This window comes from Microtus pennsylvanicus, chromosome 12 (genome assembly GCF_037038515.1).
Source record: "Microtus pennsylvanicus isolate mMicPen1 chromosome 12, mMicPen1.hap1, whole genome shotgun sequence".
NCBI classification, from domain to species: domain Eukaryota; kingdom Metazoa; phylum Chordata; class Mammalia; order Rodentia; family Cricetidae; genus Microtus; species Microtus pennsylvanicus.
Window position 1 is genome coordinate 88,758,937 of NC_134590.1, and position 24,506 is coordinate 88,783,442.

At 40.1% G+C, this 24,506-nt stretch overlaps 1 protein-coding gene across 3 annotated transcripts in view; it reads left to right on the forward strand.

Moving 5' to 3' along the window:
* The window catches only part of LOC142832210 (ankyrin repeat and SOCS box protein 3-like), a 157,259-nt gene that overhangs the window by 125,564 nt on the left and 7,189 nt on the right, over positions 1-24,506 (forward strand). Inside the window, exons 4-5 of one of the 3 annotated variants that reach the window (XM_075942507.1) lie at positions 7,561-7,599; positions 23,569-24,268. The exons of 1 other annotated variant lie outside the window; for it this stretch is intronic. In XM_075942507.1, coding sequence (XP_075798622.1) covers positions 7,561-7,599; positions 23,569-23,615 — 86 coding nt within the window. In that variant the 3' untranslated portion in view covers positions 23,616-24,268. Of the gene's footprint in view, positions 1-7,560; positions 7,600-23,568; positions 24,269-24,506 lie in introns of those variants that run through there. One more of the 3 variants, XM_075942503.1, reaches the window with a different exon arrangement.

The following is a 24,506-nucleotide window of genomic DNA, read 5'->3' on the forward strand; positions in this document are numbered from 1 at the left end:
TCATAATCCCATATTTATGATGTTGGCCACAACATCATGAGGATTACTGTCTGTACTCTAGTATTTTCACCATTTGTGAAGAAACATTAAAACAATTAAATGGTAGTTTGCTGAGTTTATTTTTTTCCTTTCAAGTTGCTTGTTTGAAGACTTGACAATGGGAACCCTTTGTGAGCATACTCAGTATCATTGTGGAGAACCTAGAGGGCCTCTAATTGCAACAAAGTTCATAGTTGTGATTGTTTTCAAATAAATTCCAAATGTTCATTAACTGTCAAAACTAATGTTGCAGAGGGTCCATGGTGTCACCAGTGTGGCTACCAAGAGCAAGCTTAGGGTCAGAATGCGGTCTCCCCCTTTCATGCCCAGTGTAAGTCCTAAAGAACGTGTGTGATCCATTCTGGTGTCGTGAAGTGCAATTTTCTGAGAATCCAGAAGACTGTCACCTCTGTGACTTGTACCTTGAAATGAAGGTAATTCAGTGTCGCTGGTAGGCTGAGGCACAACGCCATTGTCATAATTTGCAGGAAGAAATCCTTCCGGCTTGGTCTCTTCAACCTTTAAGGAAATTTTGAGATCTTAGTTTTCATTAAAAATGTCACTGATTTTTATCCACTTTAGAAGAACTTATCTGTTCATGCCAGGGTCTTGATTTATAGTCCCCAAATATTTCTTTGCTCAGGGAAATTTTATCACTATATCCACTGCTATCGGTTAACCTCTGCTTCCTTTCTGTTTCATTCAAAGCCGAGAGTTTGAGAATCTTAAAAGGGGACCTGCTCAGCTTTATATGTGTGTGTGTGGGGGGGGGGTGGTGGACAGAGAATAACCTTCACAAGGTGGCTCTCTGTTTTCACCTGGTGAGGCTGCCCTGGTGGCATGCAGTGAGGTTGAGGCAGACTTATGGACCCTGTTGTTCCTGCAGAAATGTCCCGAGGAGGCAGAGGTGGCTTCAGAGATATCCGTAGCTTGGACCGAGGTGGCTTTGGTGGAGGAATACGTCGTGGTCCTCGGGCTCCTCCAGGACCATTGATGGAACAGATGGAATGAGAAAGAGGTGGTCCTGGAGGCCCTGAAGGATCTGCATAAAAGGATAAAGAAGAAAACTGTCAGGAACTTAGAGCCCGGCCCTACTAGAGATACCTGCAGAGTTGCATGGATGACCAGATTTATTCTCTGAACCCAGAAAATGTTTTACATTCATAATCCCATATTTATGATGTTGGCCACAACATCATGAGGATTACTGTCTGTACTCTAGTATTTTCACCATTTGTGAAGAAACATTAAAACAATTAAATGATAGTTTGCTGAGTATATTTTTTTCCTTTCAAGTTGCTTGTTTGAAGACTTGACAATGGGAACCCTTTGTGAGCATACTCAGTATCATTGTGGAGAACCTAGAGGGCCTCTAATTGCAACAAGTTCATAGTTGTGATTGTTTTCAAATACATTCCAAATGTTTAATAACTGTCAAAACTAATATTGCAGAGGGTCCATGGTTTCACCAGTGGGCTACCAAGAGCAAGCTTACCGTCAGCATGTGGTCTCCCCCTTGCATGCCCAGTGTAAGTCCTAAAGAACGTGTGTGATCCATTGTGGTGTCGTGAAGTGCAATTTTCTCAGAATGGTGAAGACTGTCACCTCTGTGACTTGTACCTTGAAATGAAGGTAATTCAGTGTCGGCGGTAGGCTGAGGCACAACGCCATTGTCATAATTTGCAGGAAGAAATCCTTCCGGCTTGGTCTCTTCAACCTTTAAGGAAATTTTGAGATCTTAGTTTTCATTAAAAATGTCACTGATTTTTATCCACTTTAGAAGAACTTATCTGTTCATGCCAGGGTCTTGATTTATAGTCCCCAAATATTTCTTTGCTCAGGGAAATTTTATCACTATATCCACTGCTATCGGTTAACCTCTGCTTCCTTTCTGTTTGAGTCAAAGTCGAGAGTTTGAGAATTTTAAAAGGGGACCTGCTCAGCTTTATATGTGTGTGGTGGGGTGGCAGATGGACAGAGAATAACCTTCACAAGGTGGCTCTCTGTTTTCACCTGGTGAGGCTGCCCTGGTGGCATGCAGCGAGGTTGAGGCAGACTTCTGGACCCTGTTGGTCCTGCAGAAATGTCCCGAGGAGGCAGAGGTGGAGGCAGAGGTGGCTTCAGAGATATCCGTAGCTTGGACCGAGGTGGCTTTGGTGGAGGAATACGACGTGGTCCTCGGGCTCCTCCAGGACCAGTGATGGAACAGATGGAATGAGAAAGAGGTGGTCCTGGAGGCCCTGAAGGATCTGCATAAAAGGATAAAGATGAAAACAGTCAGGAACATAGAGACAGGTCCTACTAATGATACCTGCAGAGCTGCATGGATGACCATATTTATTCTCTGAACCCAGAAAAAGTTTTACATTCATAATCCCATGTTTATGATGTTGGCCACAACATCATGAGGATTACTGTCTGTACTCTAGTATTTTCACCATTTGTGAAGAAACATTAAAACAATTAAATGGTAGTTTGCTGAGTTTATTTTTTTCCTTTCAAGTTGCTTGTTTGAACACTTGACAATGGGAACCCTTTGTGAGCATACTCAGTATCATTGTGGAGAACCTGGAGGGCCTCTAATTGCAACAAAGTTCATAGTTGTTATTGTTTTCAAATACATTCCAAATGTTTAATAACTGTCAAAACCAATGTTGCAATGGGTCCATGGTGTCACCAGTGTGGCTACCAAGAGCAAGCTTAGGGTCAGCATGTGGTCTCCCCTTGCATGCCCAGTGTAAGTCCTAAAGAATGTGTGTGATCCATTGTGGTGTCGTGAAGTGCAATTTTCTCAGAATCGTGAAGACTGTCACCTCTGTGACTTGTACCTTGAAATGAAGGTAATTCAGTGTCGCTGGTAGGCTGAGGCACAACGCCATTGTCATAATTTGCAGGAAGAAATCCTTCCGGCTTGGTCTCTTCAACCTTTAAGGAAATTTTGAGATCTTAGTTTTCATTAAAAATGTCACTGATTTTTATCCACTTTAGAAGAACTTATCTGTTCATGCCAGGGTCTTGATTTATAGTCCCCAAATATTTCTTTGCTCAGGGAAATTTTATCACTATATCCACTGCTATCGGTTAACCTCTGCTTCCTTTCTGTTTGAGTCAAAGTCGAGAGTTTGAGAATTTTAAAAGGGGACCTGCTCAGCTTTATATGTGTGTGGTGGGGTGGCAGATGGACAGAGAATAACCTTCACAAGGTGGCTCTCTGTTTTCACCTGGTGAGGCTGCCCTGGTGGCATGCAGCGAGGTTGAGGCAGACTTCTGGACCCTGTTGGTCCTGCAGAAATGTCCCGAGGAGGCAGAGGTGGAGGCAGAGGTGGCTTCAGAGATATCCGTAGCTTGGACCGAGGTGGCTTTGGTGGAGGAATACGACGTGGTCCTCGGGCTCCTCCAGGACCAGTGATGGAACAGATGGAATGAGAAAGAGGTGGTCCTGGAGGCCCTGAAGGATCTGCATAAAAGGATAAAGATGAAAACAGTCAGGAACATAGAGACAGGTCCTACTAATGATACCTGCAGAGCTGCATGGATGACCAGATTTATTCTCTGAACCCAGAAAAAGTTTTACATTCATAATCCCATGTTTATGATGTTGGCCACAACATCATGAGGATTACTGTCTGTACTCTAGTATTTTCACCATTTGTGAAGAAACATTAAAACAATTAAATGGTAGTTTGCTGAGTTTATTTTTTTCCTTTCAAGTTGCTTGTTTGAACACTTGACAATGGGAACCCTTTGTGAGCATACTCAGTATCATTGTGGAGAACTTGGAGGGCCTCTAATTGCAACAAAGTTCATAGTTGTTATTGTTTTCAAATACATTCCAAATGTTTAATAACTGTCAAAACCAATGTTGCAATGGGTCCATGGTGTCACCAGTGTGGCTACCAAGAGCAAGCTTAGGGTCAGCATGTGGTCTCCCCTTGCATGCCCAGTGTAAGTCCTAAAGAATGTGTGTGATCCATTGTGGTGTCGTGAAGTGCAATTTTCTCAGAATCGTGAAGACTGTCACCTCTGTGACTTGTACCTTGAAATGAAGGTAATTCAGTGTCGCTGGTAGGCTGAGGCACAACGCCATTGTCATAATTTGCAGGAAGAAATCCTTCCGGCTTGGTCTCTTCAACCTTTAAGGAAATTTTGAGATCTTAGTTTTCATTAAAAATGTCACTGATTTTTATCCACTTTAGAAAAACTTATCTGTTCATGCCAGAGTCTTGATTTATAGTACCCAAATATTTCTTTGCTCAGGGAAATTTTATCACTATATCCACTGCTATCGGTTAACCTCTGCTTCCTTTCTGTTTGATTCAAAGCCAAGAGTTTGAGAATCTTAAAAGGGGACCTGCTCAGCTTTATATGTGTGTGTTGGGGGGGGGGGTTGACAGAGAATAACCTTCACAAGGTGGCTCTCTGTTTTCACCTGGTGAGGCTGCCCTGGTGGCATGCAGCGAGGTTGAGGCAGACTTCTGGACCCTGTTGGTCCTGCAGAAATGTCCCGAGGAGGCAGAGGTGGCTTCAGAGATATCCGTAGCTTGGACCGAGGTGGCTTTGGTGGAGGAATACGACGTGGTCCTGGGGCTCTTCCAGGACCATTGATGGAACAGATGGAATGAGAAAGAGGTTGTCCTGGAGGCCCTGAAGGATCTGCGTAAAACGATAAAGACGAAAACAGTCAGGAACTTAGAGCCCGGCCCTACTTGAGATACTTGCAGAGCTGCATGGATGACCAGATTTATTCTCTGAACCCAGAAAATGTTTTACATTCATAATCCCATGTTTATGATGTTGGCCACAACATCATGAGGATTACTGTCTGTACTCTAGTATTTTCACCATTTGTGAAGAAACATTAAAACAATTAAATGGTAGTTTGCTGGGTTTATTTTTTTCCTTTCAAGTTGCTTGTTTGAAGACTTGAAAATGAGAACCCCTCTTGAGCATACTCAGTATCATTGTGGAGAACCTAGAGGGCCTCTAATTGCAACAAAGTTCATAGTTGTGATTGTTTTCAAAGACATTCCAAATGTTTATTAACTGTCAAAACTAATGTTGCAGAGGGTCCATGGTATCACCAGTGTGGCTACCAAGAGAAAGCTTAGGGTCAGCATGTGGTCTCCCCCTTGCATGCCCAGTGTAAGTTCTAAAGAACGTGTGTGATCCATTCTGGTGTCGTGAAGTGCAATTTTCTCAGAATCGTGAAGACTGTCACCTCTGTGACTTGTACCTTGAAATGAATGTAATTCAGTGTCGCTGGTAGGCTGAGGCACAACGCCATTGTCATAATTTGCAGGAAGAAATCCTTCCGGCTTGGTCTCTTCAACCTTTAAGGAAATTTTGAGATCTTAGTTTTCATTAAAAATGTCACTGATTTTTATCCACTTTAGAAGAACTTATCTGTTCATGCCAGGGTCTTCATTCATAGTCCCCAAATATTTCTTTGCTCAGGGAAATTTTATCACTATATCCACTGCTATCGGTTAACCTCTGCTTCCTTTCTGTTTGATTCAAAGCCGAGAGTTTGAGAATCTTAAGACTGGAACTGCTCTGGTTCATGTTTATTCGTGTTTGTGTGTGTGTGTACATGTGTATGTTTGTTTTTGTTTGAGAAGGGTTGTGTAGAACCTTTAGGAATGGCTCTCTCCATTTTCCTGTTGTGAGATGATCTTACAGTGCTTCAGCTGCTCTTCGTTTTTCATTCTGGATGGTTTGTAGGTTTCATTCCTGTTCTACTCTTGGCCTCTAACCTAGATATCAGCGTTTTGGCATTATGTATGTCAGATACTTGATGCTTGTTGTATTCTGAGATGGAACTCACGTCATAGAGTTACAAAGTTAGTGCTGTCTCCTGGCCTGTGTGTATGTGTTTCTGCACTTGTGTGTGTGTGTTCTAGCTTTTCAATGCAACAATTACTCTGTTTGAGAGGGGAGAGAGTTGATGATAGAAATAGAGTTTGGTTTTTAGCAGTTCACAATGAGTATGGAATAAACTCATTGAGATGTTAGGTTTTCCTTTTCCTAGGCATAGCATCATCTTTGTGCCTTTGGGGCCTGTGTCATTTCTCAGCATGTCTGGCTGACCTCTTCATGAAGTCTCCTACTTAATATTCTGTTAGTATGGGGTACCGACATTATCTCGCTAAGTTTGGTGATTTTATACTCATTATACTGCAATTACCAGATAATGGATTCTGAAGAACTCATGTGTTAATATAGTTTTATGCAATTCTAACGTCAGAAAAGTGATGTCTGCTTTTATTTCATTCACATTTTTGAAGGATAGAAACCACTGATGTTTTGCTTTAGTTGCGTCAAGAATATGCTAATGTCTTAATCTGTTAGTGGTATTTTGTTTTGTAGTCTAATCCTTTGCTTATCCAAGATGTTGTTCCCTTTATGCTCGGGAAACTCTCCACGGTTGCCACACTCATCACATTACCATTGACTTTCTGTATCCGCCAAAAACCTCTGCATTAGTCTAATAATTCCATTTGTCTTAATCATGTTACTTTGTATGCTAATGAATTTTTACTGAAATCTTGGAAGATGTCTGGCATGTGAATGTCTGCTCATTAAAATCTCTTGAGATCTATCTCCCTGCTAAGACCTCCTTTGATCTATTACTCAATTTGATCATACATAATAGCTAATAATAATTTAGAAGCCAAATTGGATTAGGCCTAAAAGACAGAACATTTGAGTTTGGTTTGAAAATATTAAAATTACAGTTACCAATGGTTTCATTAGGTGTAAGAGTTATGTCGAATCTGCCCGTCTCTCCTAATGTTGAACTGAGATGCTCCAAGGTAATGAGCTAGCTCTTAACTATTTGTATTGGAGATTGGTAAGTGGTGTAAGTAAGGTCTACAGACAGAACTAGCTCTTTTACTTGCCTTATATCTTATCTTGAATTTTGCATGAAAATTGATGGAGCTAGAAAACATTATTTTGAGTGAGGTAACCCAGACACAGAAAGACAATTATCACATGTATTCACTCATAGGTGGTTTTTAAACATAAAGCAAAGAAAGCCAGCCTACAAACCACGATCCCAGAGAACTTAGACAACAATGAGGACACTAAGAGAGACTTGTATAGATCTAATCTTCATGGGAAGTAGAAAGAGACAAGCTCTCCTGACTAAATTGGGAGCATGGGGCCCTTGGGGGAGAGTTGAAGGGGGAGGGGAGAGGCAGGGAGGGCAGCAGAGGAAAATGTAGAGCTCAATAAAAATCAATAAAGAAACACAAAAGAAAATTGACCATTTCCTTTACATTTTCCAGTTTTGTGGAGTACAGGTTTCAAGTATGATCTGATGATTCTCTGGATTTCCTCAGTGTCTGATATTATGGCCCCCTTCTCATTTCTGATTTTGTTAATTTGGATATTCTCTACTTTTCTTTTGGGTTCTTTAGATAAGGGTTTGTCTATATTTTTGATATTCTACAAAAAAGCAGCTCTTTGTCCCACTGACTCTTTGTATTGTTTTCTTTGTTTCTATTTTATTGATTTCAGTCCTCAATTTGATTATTCCCTGCCATCTCCTCCTCCTGGGTGAGTTTGCTGTTTTTATTCTACAGTTTTCTAGAGTGCTGTTGGACTGTAGTGTGTAATTTTTTCAGATTCTTTATGTAGGTACTTATTGCTAAGAATTTTTCTGTTAGTACTGCTTTCAAAGTATCTCAAAGAATTGGGTGTGTTGTGCATTCATTTTCACTAAATTCTAAGAAGTCTTCCTTTATTTCTATTGAGAATTGTTCAGTTTCCATGAGTTTGTGGGATTTTTGCAGTTAGTGTTGTTGAATTCCAACTTTAACCCAAAGGTGATCTGATAAGATGTGGTTATTTCATTTTTTTTTATCTGTTGAGATTTGCTTTGTTACCAGGTATGTGGTTTAATGTAGAGAAACCCACAGAAATAGCTGTCCCAAGAAAGTGGGAGCTCACTGGCTCTTGACTGACAACTGGGTAACCTGAATACGACCAAAGTAGGCCCGTTGAATATGGATGACAGTTATATGGCTTGGACAGCTTTGTTGGGCCACAGGAAGTGGGACCAGGTTTTATTTATCCCTAGTATGTGAACTGGCTTTTTTGGAGCCCATTCCCTATGGAGGGATACTTTGCTCAGTCTAGATACAGGGAGGATGGCCTTGGTCCTGCCTTAAAGGATATGACAGACATTGTTGACTCCACATGGGAGACCTCATTCTGTCTGCAAAATGGATGGGGAGAGGGTGGGAGAGGATAGGGCAAGTAAGAGGAAGGGAAGGAGAGGAATCTTGGATTGGTATGTAAAATAAAAGATTGTCTTAAAATAATAAAAGAAAAAATGAATAAAATAAATAAAAACACTAATGAAGGTTATTTCTTTTATACTTGCTGTGACAAAATGTCTGACAGAGATTATTTAAGGAAGGAAGGAAGGAAGGAAGGAAGGAAGGAAGGAAGGAGGGAAGGAGGGAATGAAGGAAGGAAGACTAATGGCTACAGGAAACTCCTGTTTGCCTTCCTTGCTATAACTGAATGACTTTCCCTCCAGCAGTTGAAGTAGGGAAAGCAAACAGGGAGGCTTTGTCTGTGGCAGTGGTCTATTGCTTCTCACATGCTGGTAGACAGGGAAGCATACAACCCAGAACTGGTTCCAAAAATAGGGATGACCATTACGACCCACCACAGACAACATTCTGCTAGCTAGACCATATCCCAAAGGTTAACCAGTCTCCTAAATGCTAACAAAGTATTCAAACATTGAAACATGTGCTATCCCTTCATTCTCTGTCTCTCTCTTTCTCTTGCTTGGTGGTGGTGGTGGTGGTGGTGGTGTGTGTGTGTGTGTGCATGTGTGTGGGCATATGTGTGTACATGCCTGCATGTAAAATTACAGTTATGAAGTTATGAATTAGCAGCAAAAATCATTTTACAGTTAGGGTCACCCCAACATGAGAAACTGTATTAAATGGTCACAGCATTAGAAAGATTGAGATCTACTGCCTAAGAAGGTGACTAGCTAGCATGGGTATTCCCAGGAGTGAGGGTATGAAGGAGGTGAAGGATATATTTGAGGCTAGGTTCCTCATTTCTGTCACTATTTGCAACTATGCAGACATAGATACACAAAGGCATCACTCCCCTCATAAGCAATTATGTTATTTTTCAAGTTATCGGGAATTACAATCATTCATGTTTTTTTCTAGAGTATTCAGGCATTGCCTCTCCTAGAGAACTTTGGTTCATCACTGATTTTCTCAGAACTGCTTGTTCCCTCTTCTTTATTGTAGTGATCTTGTTAAAATATAGAAATTGTTTCTGTATGTTCTGCAATGAAAAGACAGAGGATCGACTCTCCTGGTTTGATTAGGAAATGAACTCTTTTGATTTGGGGTGCACAATTTCAAAACTACTTTATCCCTTACCAGGACAGGGTATTGAAAGATGGAAAGTAGAAACTATTACTTAAAAGTAAAATATCTGCTAATATGCTTATCTATTTACAAATTACTATGATATCATCAAGAAGTAAAAAAAATATTTCTGATAACTAGATTGAGAAAATCATGAACTGAGAAACTGGGTTTTTCCTTGTGACTGAGACTGAACTGAACTCACTATATTTTAAAATTTCTGAATCTCATGTGAGATGATTATTAATTTTAATAGGCCCCTTTCATCAGAGTTTCTCTTCTATGTTTGGGCTGCAAAATGCATGTTATTTTCCATTTGTAAATAAACTCTCGCTTACTAGTGTTCTCCATATCATAGTATCTGTGAAACTGCTTTAGAGAAACCCATTGGTCCACTGAGTCACATTCAAAAGTCATTAATATTCAACTTCTGATTCATACAAACCCTTACTTTAGGGCTCCAGGTTACAAACAGGTTTCCGAACCTCCAGCAGTGCATGGTGATGAGGTCACTTTAATATGAATAGGTAAATGTCTAATTACAACCCTACAATATTGTAAATGTGTGAACATGATACAAAGAATCAGAGTGTACATTAGTGTCAAATACAGAACAAATATCCAGAAATCAAAGTGTTACTATATGGTAATTGAATCTTAACATCCACAACTGCTGGCTAATTGGGGAAAATACTTACTGTGTGACTGGAGGAAGAGATTTCATTATCCTCCTAGTGGAATCAAATAGAAAACACGCTGTAATCTCTTCATAATGAAACCTTGGTTGAACACATTACAAATAGCTAAATTTCCACAATTTCTTGCTAGTGTAAACACAGAAACAAAGAGATAAACAGAGGAGATGCTCTTATCTGTGATCCTGAAATAGGAATATCAAAGGGAAGAGAAAACCTACCTGCAATTATGCTGAAGGAAAAGGCACCTGGGTGATGCCTGGACCACTGCAATAACTGGACCCGTTAAAATGTATTCAGGTGCATTACCTCGGTCGTTTTAAAAATCAGACTAATGTGTATTTATTTCTGCAAACCATCCTTGGTCAAACATCAGGCACCTTCCTGTGTTTCCAGCTCATTGTCCTCTTGGGCCACTGCTACCTGCAAGGACTTACTGCTCACTGGAATTTATAGAAAGGATGGTTCACAAATACCAAATGCTTTTCTCTGACCAAATCTCCATATAAAACTGTGATAGGTGGACTGCTGCAGCATTTTAACAAAATTCATAAGACAACGAATTTCACAAAGGAGAATTTTACCTTAATAGCAGAGGTACTGCCCTTGCCCTCTGTTCTAGATTCAGGCACATCAGGATTTTCAGAGATCCTTTAGAATACAAACATGTAGTGGTGAGTGGGTTTGGTCCTTATAGAAACTCTGTTGAAAGATTTCTTACCTGCATACTAAGTAACATTTTTGTAATTCAACATTGATCCCTGTCTTAAAGTTTTTTGTTGCTTTTGTAGTTTCAACTTATTGCAATCTATGTAACATTCAGTGAAGACTCAGTCGTAGTTCTATTTAAAAATAAAAATTTAAAAAGCCAGTGGTTTTGGAGATGGCTCAGTCAATAAGATGTTTGCTGCCCATACACAACAACCTGAGTTTAAATCCTCAGCATCCACATAAAAAACTGGGCATAGACACATACATGCACATGTCACCCCAGTCCTGTGTGTGGAAGAGACAGGCTAGCATTTGGGCTTATTGGCTGCAGACCAGCTTCAGGGTCAATCAGAGATCTTATGTCAAGTGGATAAGTTAGAGAGTGATACAAGACACCAATATCCTCCTCTTTCCTTCATGTCTGCACAGAGAAATATGCAAAAAAATATGTAAAGTACAAACACACACAGAATGAAAACCACTAAAATTATAAATTTCAGTGTTGACAATAAAATTGACACTTTTCAATGTAAACGACATTAATGTGAAGTTTCTTTAACTAGTAGAAATTTGCCAATCAAATCAGATTAGAAATGAGAAACTTGTTTTTAAATGGGAAGTTGAGCCCTCGTACACACTGTTCCTTTGTTTATGTTGGAAGAGTCTCTTTTCCTGTTCACATTCTCTATGAGCTAGGCTTTCTCAGTATGTGCTTCTGAGTTGAAGCCATATTCCCTCTACTACTTTAGTGTTCATTATTTAAGCAATGTCACCCTCAAGAACAGCACTAAGATTGTAAAAAGAAGAAACTGTACCTATTTGGCTTCATCACCGAATGTGCCTCCGCCCCGTTCTTTATTAAAAACTCGGCCATTTGGTGTTGCCTTTCGTATAGCGCGAGTTTATATGGGGTCATCCCATACTGTAAAAAAAAAATTCATTTTAGAAATTACATGCTTCTCAACTGAAAAAGTATCACTGATTTTGTAAACAAAAAGTCACAAAAGGATAGATTTTCCTTCAGCCCTTGCTGCAGATTCATACACACAGGGGCTCCCTTCCCTTTGACACACCTTCCCCTGTCCAACACTGCCCGTGAACACCACTCAACTCCAGAACTTCCCACAAATGCTCGCTGGTTCCAAGCTTCTTAGCTCCATGGAGATGTGCCTCCATTTCCCAACCCTAAAACATTGAGTTAGATTTGGTGTGCCTCTGTTGAATGAGTGGACTCAAGTGGCATCTCTGGAGCAGTTTCTCAATCTGTCTTTCAAAACTATGTTTTTCCCTAAACTAAAAATTATCTCACAAACCAAACATCATTCCCTATTGTAGTGGTCCAAAAAATACTGGAGGACGATCCCAGACTCAAATGGTATGTAAACACAGAGAGTGCTTATTCTTCAGAAATAGCCAGCATGCAGTCCATCACCCATATAAAATGTTAATGAGGACCTAGGACAAAGACATGAATGCCCTTTTAAAAGGGAAATGGGGAATTCTAAGTATCTTTTTTATAATTGGGCAGTCAGGGAGTAGTTACATGAGGTGCACATTGATTGTACAAGACTAGTAACAGTTTCATCCGTTGTTGGATTTTTCTGTCACATATGGTCAGTAGTAGCCAGATCCTGCAACTCTGGGTCTCCCGGCCTCATAAGGCTAGGTTTGGAACTGTTTAGCCAATTGGCTAAACTTGACTGGGGAACTTCCTGGATTCAGGCTTAGGTCATTAATTAAAATGGAGTCACTACTTGTCTAAGATGGAGTCACATTTTGGCCCTTTCATTATGAACATAGAAAATTTGAAAAAGTTAAATAAAGATGTCTTCTCAGTATGTTTTCTTCAATGATCCAATTTCCACATTTGCCTGTGTGCATGTGACCTTTTCACTCTAGCCTCATCTCTGGGAGACAAACCACATCAGTAGCTTCTTAACTGTAACAGATTTCTGATGTTTTCTACAGACATTTACCTTAACATTATTTTTTATTGTTTGTGTGTATGTGAAGTACGTGTGGGCCCGAGTACTTTACTTGTTCAATTTTAAAGTAAAGCCCAAGTCTGAAACAAAATGTGCTGTGCTGAGTTCCTTTAAGTTACCTGCAAAACTGTAAAAAACAGATTGGGAAAAATGTTTGACTCTGAACAGATTTAGTGAGTCTGCTTGAGCTTCAGAATGTGGAAAGTGATCTGAGTGTCATTGCTGGAAGTACATTGCGAATGAAGTTGAGTGATTTTTACCTTTGTTTTCGCGTCAATATTTGCCTTATATTTAAGCAGTTTTGCAGCAATTGTGATATTTCCTCGGACAACTGCATGGTGTAGAGCTGCATCCCCGCCGAAATCTAAGATGTGGGGATCGGCACCCTGCGTGAGTAGTATGGAGACACACTCCACGTTGTCCATCTGGGTCGCCTGTGGGTATTGTAGAAAGAAAGAGATACTGAATTCAAGAAAGTCAGGATAAGCATTCCAACAATTGCATTGAATAGTTACCCTTGGATCAGACCAATTGTTTAGGTTATGCATATTATCTCTTTTTTGAGACTGGGGCCTCTCAAGTACCCCAGGCTTGCCTAAATTCATGACCTCCCCACCAAAGTTTTCCAAGTGGTAGAATTTCAGGGGTATGCCACCACACCTAGATATTAAAGCATTTCACCAGCACTGTTTGGCCATTGTTGCAGTGGGGGAGGTTGCTTGTTCATTTGCTTGTTTTGAAAATTTGACACAGGCTGAAGACACTGGGAAAGAAGGAACCTCACTTGAAGGATTGCCTCTACCAGACTGGACTCGGGGAAGTCTGCAGAGCATTTTCTTGATTGAGGTTGATATGGGAGGGCACAGCTTCCTAGGGGAGGTGGCATGACTAGGCAGGTGGTCCTGAGTAGTATAAGAAATCCGAGCAAGCCTTGGAAAAAGGCATGGGAAAGCAGCATCCCCCCATGACCTCTGCTTCATTTCCTGCCTCTAGTCTTGATTGAGCTTCTGCCCTGGTTTCCTTTAATGCCTGACTGTGATGTGGAATTGTAGGCTGAATAAATATTTCTTTTCTCAAGCTGGTTTTGGCCAGTGTTTCATCACAGTAATAAAAACCAAACAAGGATAATATCTAATCAATTTTATACGAAAACTCTTGCCCGATAGCTACCTTAATTAAGGGTGTACAGCCTTTGTCGTCCTGGATATTGATGTCTGTACAGTCGTTGGATAGTAACCATGCTACCACGTTGGGATGATTATGGGCACATGCATAGTGCAGTGAAGTCCTACAAATTGAGAGGACATTTTAGGAAATGAAAGATTACTATGTAAAGGTACATTCAAGTGTAAATACTATATGGCAAAGTGAAGTTCCTTCTGATGTAAAAGAAGAAACTAAAATTTTCTTATTTACTTATTTCTCTACTTAGGTGTTCATTTGCTGTGCTAGGCATATAGTGCATTTAGTGCACTATATATATAGTGCATATAGTCCCAGTCAAGGAAAGTGCTCTATCACAAGCTTCATCCTTCCTCAGAGCAGCCTCTCTGGATTACAGGAGAACACCTCTTAGAATGAACTAAGCTTGGATTTGAATCCTACCCTAATCACCGTTGGTTATTAGTTACCACTTACACTTCCTATGAGCTCCATGACTCAATCTCTCCATCTGTAGAATGGGGATTCAACACTGTAGCTGTCTTACACAGTGCTCCTGTGGTTTTAAAACTCACATCTTCAAGAGCACATACAAATGCTTCCAGCATCTGACACTGACACCTCAGTGTTTGCTGGATATAATTATGATTGGTCTTCCTAATGGTAACAAACACAGTATTTCAATGAAGAGAAATAACAGAATTATACCTATAGTGGTGCAGGAGAATTGTCTGTATTCTTTCTATCATGTTTTAAATTTTTTTTTCAAATATTTACTGATTTATTATGTATACAATATTCTGTCTGTGTGTATGCGTGAAGGCCAGAAGAGTGCACCAGTCCTCATCACAGATGGCTGTGAGCCACCATGTGGTTGCTGGGAATTGAACTCAGGACCTTTGGAAGAGCAGGCAATGCTGTTAACCTCTGAGCCATCTCTCCATCCCGTCAGTCATGTTTTAAATAAATGCTGATTGGCCAGGCAGGAAGTATAGGCCGGTCAACCAGACAGGAAGCAGAGGTGGGGAGATATAAACAGGAGTATTCTGGGAAGAAGGAAGCCTATTCTTCCCCAGTCCAGCCCAGACTACCAAAGAAGTAACATGTGACCTGCCCGCTTGTAAAAGGCACTGAGCCATGTGGCTAGCACAGATAGGAATAATGGGTTAATATGAGCTACAAGAGCTAATAAGAAGACTGAGCTAATGGGCCTCTCAGTTTTATAACTTACGGTGGGTGATCTCTGTGTTATTTTCTCTGGGACTAAATGGCTGGGGGACTGGGTGGGACAGAAGCCCCAATAGCACAGAACTCATGTTATACTACAGCAGATGCAAAATTTTTTATTCAAATAACTTTACAATATCTTAAAACTCTATTTCCTAAGCTGGCCTTGAACTTGGCAATCCTCCCAGTAGGTAGGAATGCAGGCAGTTCCACTGCACCTACCTTACTCTTTATTTCACACTTTAGCATCACTGACATCTGTCACTTATAATTCATGATATTTGATGACTATAATCAGCAATGCTTTCTACTTTGCTGCCATACAAAATAAAAGGTCATCATGTAATCCATTGTGCCTTACATCAAATGAAACGACACAATCCACAGGCCCATGATAATTCTAAAGGTCACATGTATCTATGTAAATTTCAGCTCTTAAGACTATGAAATGTAAACAGATTTAGAATAGAAATAACAACAAACAAAAATCTAAATCCTCAGTCATCAATACTTTGACGTTTTCATTTTCTCAGTGCCCAGATGTAATGTTTCTATGTTTGCTACCAACAGAAACACAGCATAGTCCTCAGACAATAGACAGACTATCCATGTTAATACAGACACCAGAAGGTAGCAAATGCCTTTGTCTGAAACCTCTCAATGTGTCCATGATCTAGCACCATAATTGAGCAAATCTCTCGAGAAGGAGATAATCCATGGCTTCATAGCTCCCTTGCTTTGATTTCCAAAAAGCTTCTGGCCAAAAAATACTAAGGATGCAATTGGGCATCTTTCATTTTATTCAGTATTTAAATATATAGAATGTAAGGAAAGTTGACTGGGCAGAGAAACATGAATATTTTCAGAATGAGAGGATCTTGAGAGCTAGTAGATTGTGTATGCTGTACAGTAGATATCTAAGTTACACGTGGGGAGTAAATGGATTGGCAGAATGGATAAGTATAGCTGGAGAATTCAGAGTTCTGAATGGATACATTTATTAAGCAAAATAATACTTTGAAACAATGATTTACTATTATTTGTATGACACTCTAATTTGGAAGACTGAATAACTATAGACTAAATAACCTCACAACTCCAGACATGATCAAGAAGCATGTGAGCTCTGGAGAATCTACTGTTGAGGGCCATTATTTCCTGCCTATGATCTAGTGAGAAATAAGAAACAAGGACTAGGAAAGAGGGCTGCAGTGATTGTTTAAACTCAGTTGCTAAGCACTCACCCTGCAAGCCTGAGACACCGACTTCAGAACCCCAAGCACCTTGAGAATCTGGTGCTAGAGATGTGGATCCAGGAGGATCCCCAAAGCTTGCTTGCCTGCAAGTCTAGGTGAGTCAGTATACTCCAAGACAATCAGTCAAACACAGTGGGGATTTGGGTGAGAGAATCTGTATCAAAAGCTGAGATGTAGAAACCACAGGGTAGTTCATCAGGTGAGGGCACCCACTGACAGACCCAATGGCCTGAGTTCAATTCCCAGAGCCCACAACATGGCAGAACACAACTGTCAAATACTGTCTCTCCTGAACTTCACACACTTACTTGGCATGTTTGGGGCACATGAGCCCCACACACTTATGATTTTTGTAATGTGATGAAAAGAAATTTTTGAAGAGAATTTCAACCACTAGCCTTCACGTATGTACCAAAATCAAAGCACACACAACAGGTATATAAGGGGCAGGGAGACAGAGTTATAGTTCAAGTTGAAAATTTCCTTATGAGATTCCTCGGCGAGCATGAAACTGACATATGTTTTCTTTTCTTTCTTTTTTCTTTTTTTGGCTTCTAGTGGACATCTTATGTGAAAATTTATCTCATGATACAATTTTCTGTGTTGCATATAACAGCATTAAAAACATATACATTAAGGGCTGGAGAGATGGCTTGGCATTTACAAGCTCTAGTTTTTCTGTAGAGGACCTGGGTTTGATTCCTATCACCCATATAGCAGATCAAACTGTCCATAACTCCACTTCCAGGAGAGCCAACACCCTCTTCTTATGTGTGTGTGTTATGTTGAAAATACATGCAGGCAAAACACTCAAACCTATAAAATTTTAAGTGCACACATTAAACAATGTACGTGGTTTTCTTAGCTAAATCCCTTTAAAGCACCCAATAAAGTGCTCTAAAAGAGACAATGTAAAAGGATTTGTAAACTAACTGAAGATTTTTGTTTTGCTTTCTTAAAGAAGGCCTCAAAGCTGCCCTTCCAAGGTGAGCAGGTGCCTACGAGCCTAAAGCAGGCACAAAGCCCAGTGGTCTCCATGAAAGAAGAGCCTTAAGCAGTATGACCTCTGCCCTCCCTCAGGCTGCAGATCTAGAAAGTATGTTTCTCCCTGGCAGACCCTGACTGTCCCCAACATTTTCCACCCCTCCTGCCCCTCACCATCCCTGGGCCCCATTACCTTCCTCTCTTGTCGAATTCGTTTATGTGGTGTTCGTTGCCATTGATGAATTTTTGAACTAATGCCACATCACCCACGCTGGCCGCCCTTTGTAACTGCCCCACAGGGTCATACCCAACTAGATACAGTTGAAATTGCGGTCGTTTCCGACCAAAGCGCCCATGACCCAGGCATGCGGGCCACAGGCGGGTGTACCAGCGAGTCCGCTGAGGGACTCTAAAAGTCAGGGCATCATATTTGAAGTCATCCTGCATGTTGAGCCTCAAGGCTCTGCAGGCCCTCCCGGCCCTCCTGGCCCTCCGCGCCCTCCCGGCCCTCCCGACCCACCCTTCCTTCCCCTTTAGCCACCCATACCCTCCCAAACCCAATAAGAAATATTCAAAATCCTGGTAAGTTTCCCCACTGAACCAAATAAGCGTCCTGCTAGGGCAGATCCTTGGTTCAGTGTGAGCTGAACTCTGCTTCCTCCTTAGCAACAGAGTTTCCTGGGCATAGTGATGCGCTGTGAGCACACAATGGTGCTCAGCAGTAGTGCACCATGTGTATTCTGCGCATGCACATTTCAGACTCCACCAACAAAAGCATACAGTACTCAGCACATGTAGACAAATATTGTATGTTTTCTCTTTTAAGGATGTTCCCTTTTAAGGTTCTGATATGGCAACTACAATCATAATACACAGAGGTTTGGAACCTACAAAGGAACCAGGAGGGAGGAGAGTATCTCTCAAGGAAAGGAAGTAGTCTATAGTGTTTGAAAGCTAAAAGGAAAACTAGAATTGGATGGTTTAATAAAAGGGGGATGGGACAGAAAGGTAAAGAAGGGAAAATAGAGAGGGACAACCAATACTAAAGGTTCTTCGAAAAACTGTATGGAAACCGAGTACCCTAAAAGCTTCCTATACATATGTGAAAGGAACCCACATTGAGACAAAAAACAACAGGGGAGAAAAGGCTTCCGCTAGACATTTGTGCCACCAAATGAAACCTCCAGTGCCAGGAACAGGTTACCGCCTGTTGAGTCATAACCAAAGAGACCCATGGAAACCAGCAAACAGCACAGCTATTGCCAAGGCTCTTGGTTGCTCACAAAACCTGATGTTAGGGTCTTGTTTCTAAAGGTGACACTTCTGTCACTGAATATGGAGAAGTTGAGCTGCTGTCTAACTAGATTATTCACCTACTAACCAGAGTTCAGGGTACTGGAAGGTACTCTGTGTGCTCCTGGAGGAGAAAGAGAGTCCTCAATAGCTCTCAGCACAAACCCTTCAATCTAAAACCACACCTACATGGAAGGAAGCTCACAGACATCTGTAAGTTTATTTCTAGAGAATCTAGCACCCTCTTGTGTCTTTGCAGGCACCAGACATGCAGACATACATGCATGCAGACATACATGCATGCAGACAAAACATACATAGACATGGAAGAAATGTGATCTATAAATATTGAGACATAATTCATGTAGTAAATTCACTCTTTAAAAGTATACAACCTAGTAGTTTGTTTTAGTATGTTCTTAAAATTATGCAACCATCACCCTATTTATTTTAAAAATATTTTCATCGTTCGAGACAAAAACCCTTTATGTGTGAGTGGTTACTCTTCGTTCACCCAGACCCCACCCCCTATCAGTTACCAATATAACTTTTTGCTTCAAGTGTCTCATTCTGGGTATTTAATAGATATCAAATCATCTAATAAAGAAGTGTCCCATTCTCCAGTCCTTTGGCTACTTTCGACTGAGCTTAATGTTTGTGATATTTATTCATGTTTTAGGATGTATCAGCTCTCTACCTCTTTTCATGGCTAGAAACTAGACCATTGTATTAACATACCACCCTTTGTTTACCCACTCATCAAGCAGTAGGTAATTAGGGTTTCACCCTTCTTTCTTTTGTAAATGATCAGGTGCTAGTGGCTGCACTATCTTCATCTACAATTTCAGCAATAACATAGCAGGTTCCTGTTCTCCAGTATCTTTACACTTTCACATGTGTCCCAGCATCAGTGCATGCTAGACAAGTGCTCTACCTGTGACCTCAGCATGCAACATGTACTTCTCAATTTTTCTAGCAGATTTTGTTGTCCAGCTTCAACCTCATATATGTGACTCACACACACACACACACACACACACACACACACACACACACACATGCTTTCCTCTACCAAGTGCTGGGATTGCAGAGCTGTGCCACCATGACTGACTTATCTTTTGTATTTTCACCATCATAATGATATCAAGTATCAACTCATTGAGCTTTGATTTGCAGTACTTGAGGGTTGATGGTGTTAAAGAACTCCCAGTGTGCCAATAGGACATTTGGAAATCTTTCCCAGTCCCATAGCACGTGGGTGAGGTTCAAACCACGGATCATAAGGGAAAGACAAATATGACATGCAGATGGAAGGGGAGTGTAAAGAAGAGAAAAGGTCATGAGGAAGGGAGAGAGAGAGTGAGGAGGGAGAAAGGAAAGAGGCTGAGACCTGCTTGCCTCAGTGGGGAAAAAAGAGAAAAAGACAGAAGGGGAAAGGAGGGAGGGAGGGAAGGAGGGAGGAAGAGAGAGCACTAGAGAGACTAGAAGTAGCCAGAGCATCTCTTAATGGGACAGGGTACCATTTGCTGTACAGCCAGGCATAGGGCATGAGGTGCTGTGACAGGGTGTGCATAAATACTAACAAAATGTCTCTTGAGATCCATTGCTCTCTGTGACACTGGGCTCTCATTCTAGTGTTGAGTCATAGCAAATCTACACATTCTGAAGAAAAATTCCTATACGCCTATACAACACATGGGAATAAATCCAACAGCAGGAGATATACAATGATTTCTTCTGGACCCAAAGGAATAAGGAAAACAGGGACTTGATCATCAGGTCCTTGTGTTTTCTATAATTACTGACTGTACTGAAAAATTGAAACGGCGTAAACAAATGCAGACAGATTGTATATATATATATATATATATATATATATATATATATATATATATATACAGCTTTAATGGAGAAATAGACGTAAAGAACCACCGTTCCGGCGGAGACCAGGAAAGTAGAAGCACCCTCACCAAATTTATGGGCAAACATTAGCCCGAGGCGAACACACCCCCTAAGGGGCGGGACTTATCCCTACATCTCCCCTTTTTGTCTAAATAAGACAGAACTAAACCAAATACAACTATATACAATAATAACAAATAATAAATATAACAAACAATATTGAGAACAAAAGTTTTGATAAACATTCTATCTCAAGGAATCTAAATAATGTAGAGAGTAACTACAATTATATAATCTTCAACTTCGTCAAAGATCTAAGAAGGGAATAAAAATTACTTAACGAACGAGATATATCCAAAATGTGCAACAATTGACAGAGACAACTGACTACCTGGGCAATCACCCAAAGTCTCGTATGCAATGTTGAGTCAACCAACTTTGGCTAAGGCCTAACATAACAATATTGAGAACAAAAGTTTTGATAAACATTCTATCTCAAGGAATCTAAATAATGTAGAGAGTAACTACAATTATATAATCTTCAACTTCGTCAAAGATCTAAGAAGGGAATAAAAATTACTTAACGAACGAGATATATCCAAAATGTGCAACAATTGACAGAGACAACTGACTACCTGGGCAATCACCCAAAGTCTCGTATGCAATGTTGAGTCAACCAACTTTGGCTAAGGCCTAACATAACTGACATACCATTATTAAAGGCAAGGAACTTTTCAAAACTATCTTACTCTGTCTTGGCAGGATATGACAGTCCTGTTTTATCCATTGATGCACGCTCTGTATCTCTGTCAGTGGTTGAAGCATGGGCATTTCTTTGCCCAAAGGCCAGTTCTGCCAAATAGAAAGGCTCCAGGTGGAGTGTCTTTGGTGCTCAACATTCTCTCGGGAATAGAGTGGTGTTGCCAGGAGCAATTGTGTCTCACTATCACGAAACTCTGAGTTAGATTAAAGGTCATTTTCTACAGCTCTTTGAAGAGGTTGAAGATTATCTATCTATACTAAGTATAATCTCTATATATCTAGAGAACCTGATTAGTCTAATTATTAATGACAAACTTAGTTGACTATCTATATAATTCTCAATAGCTATCTAACTTAAAGACTAAGACAATAAACAACTGTGTAACAAATGAGGATAATGACCTCCCAACCCCTAAATGATGTCCCTAAATCCAGCGACAAACTTTACTGGGAGAGGGGACGTCGTCCTCTAGAATTACTTCCAGCTGTCATGGGGGCGACGTTCTTTCTGGGGGATTCTGTGAAAGTAAAATGATGGTTAAATTTCAAGATCAATGTCTTTTAAAATTGCAAATAGTCTCTGAGTATTTTGTGGAGGTCTGGCCAGAATGTTGTACAAGATGTGCACCATTACAGAGAACCAAGTCGGGATCGTCTTGTGCAGCTGGTACCCAAAACAGGTCTTGTAGTAGCGCTATCAGTATCATGACGTCATATCAACCAGGTAGAGTTGTTGTTGTGGGGCCCCATCTTCTTCCTGGAAACTTCAAATGTCACTTCAGGAAAAACTCATTGTTCATTGTGAAAAACTTAAACATTAATCATATAGACATATATAGACACACACACACACATATATATATATATATATATATATTCAATGAAAGGCATGATAGATATATTCAATGAAAAGTATGATAGATATGAAGAAAAGCAAAGATGTTTTCTAAACTCATATTTATTTCTGTCCCATATCATGGCTCGTGACATGAGACAGAAAGTCCAGAAACTCTGGGTTTTTCTCTTACTAACAGGCTTGGAATTGGAGAGGGACTGAGCCAGAGTCCAACTTCAAAACCATCTCTACATATTTATAAAGAAATGTTTAATAAGACATATATATATATATTAATACTTACAAAATGTGTCCATCCATCAGTAATTAAATATTCAGGGTCCCTTAATTTCTTTGAAGATGAGTATTTTCCTATGGCGATAAGAAAAGAACCCTGCCTCCAACCTATCTGTATTTCTTACCATCAGTATGCTCGCCATCCTTATGAAAGAATTGTTATTTATCTTTTCCAAATGGCTTCTCTTCTTCAAACCGAACCTTTATTAATTTTGACGGTATCCACAATTTTTCCTCACCTGTGGAGATAAGAGCAAAACCCCTTCCCCAATGTAGCACATCTCCTGGCTTCTATTGTGAGGTCAGCACATCCTTGAAATAAACTGGTTGATTTAGTTCAGTAGACTTTTCCATTATCCAATGTCTTTCTGCAGTCGTTGTTCCCTTCTCATTAGCATTGAGAAAATTCAAGGTTAACAAAGCATTATGTAACCTATTTCTGGGGGTGTTTTCCACCCTTTTCTGTTTGTTCAACACATCCTTTATAGTTTGATTTGATCTTTCTATGACTGCTTGACCTGTAGGATTGTATGGTATACCTGGAACATGCTTGATATTGTAATAATCAAAAAACTGTTTCATTTTCCTAGAGACATAAGCAGGACCATTATCCATCTTTATTTGTGTAGGTATACCCATGATAGCCATGACTTCTAATAAATGGGTGATTACTGAATCAGCTTTTTCTGAATTTAAAGCAGTTGCCCACTGAAAGCCTGAATAAGTGTCAATGGTGTGATGAACATATTTTAATTTTCCAAATTCTGCAAAGTGGAACACATCCATCTGCCAGATTTCATTCCTTTGGGTGCCCTTTGGATTAGCCCCTGCAGGCAGTGGCATTTGGTTATAGAAAAAGCAAGTAGGGCATTTCTTTACAATCTCCTTAGCTTGTTGCATTGTAATTGAAAACTCTTTCTTCAAACCTTTGCTATTAACATGATGTTTTTTATGAAATTCAGAAGCACTACCAATCAATAATTGATCAATTTCTGCATTACCTTGTGCTAGAGGACCTGGCAGACCCGTATGGGATCGGATGTGTATTATGTACATAGGGCAAAGCCTGTTCCTGATCAAATCTTGAATCTGGAGGAACAATGAGGTTAGTTCTGTATCATCAGGTATAAATTCAGCACTTTCAATATGTAAAATAACTCTTTTTGCTTATTGTGAATCAGTGACTATATTAATAGGTTCTTTAAAATCCCTTAGCACCATAAGAATGGCATATAATTTCGCCATTATAAGAATTATAAGGACTTTGTTCCACCTTACCCAAGTCTTCTGATTTGTAACCTGCCTTCCCTGATTTATTGGCATCAGTGTAGAATGTACGGGCTCCAGTTATTGGAGCATCACAGACAATTCTAGGAAGAATCTAAGAAGTTCTCTTTATGAAGTTAAGCCTCTTGCTTTTTGGATAGTTGTTATTAATGTCTTCCAAAAAATTAGCACAAGCTCTTTGCAATGGTTCATTATCTTCCCATAATTTCTTTAGTTCATCAGCAGTGAAAGGCACTATAATTTCTGCTGGGTCTATGTCTGCTAGTTGACGAAGTCTCGGCTTGCCCTTTATAATTAACTCAGAGACTTTTTCCACATAAGTTTTCAGTTTCTTACTTGGTTTATGTGGTAAAAAGATCCATTCCAAAATAATATCATCTCTCTGCATTAAAATTCCTGTAGGAGAAATTTTTGATGGTAGTATGACGAGGATACAATTGAGCTCTGGATTCATCCTGTCCACATGTGCCTGCTGTAATTTTTCTTCAATCATTGTCAGTTCCTTTTCTGCTTCAGCTGTTAATTCTCTGGGACTGTTTAAATCTTTATCAATATCCAAGGTTTTGTTCAAATGAATTATTAGATCAGGTGTTATTCCAATAGATGGTCATAGACTGGAAATGTCTCCTAACAATCTTTGAAAGTCATTAAGAGCCCGTAGG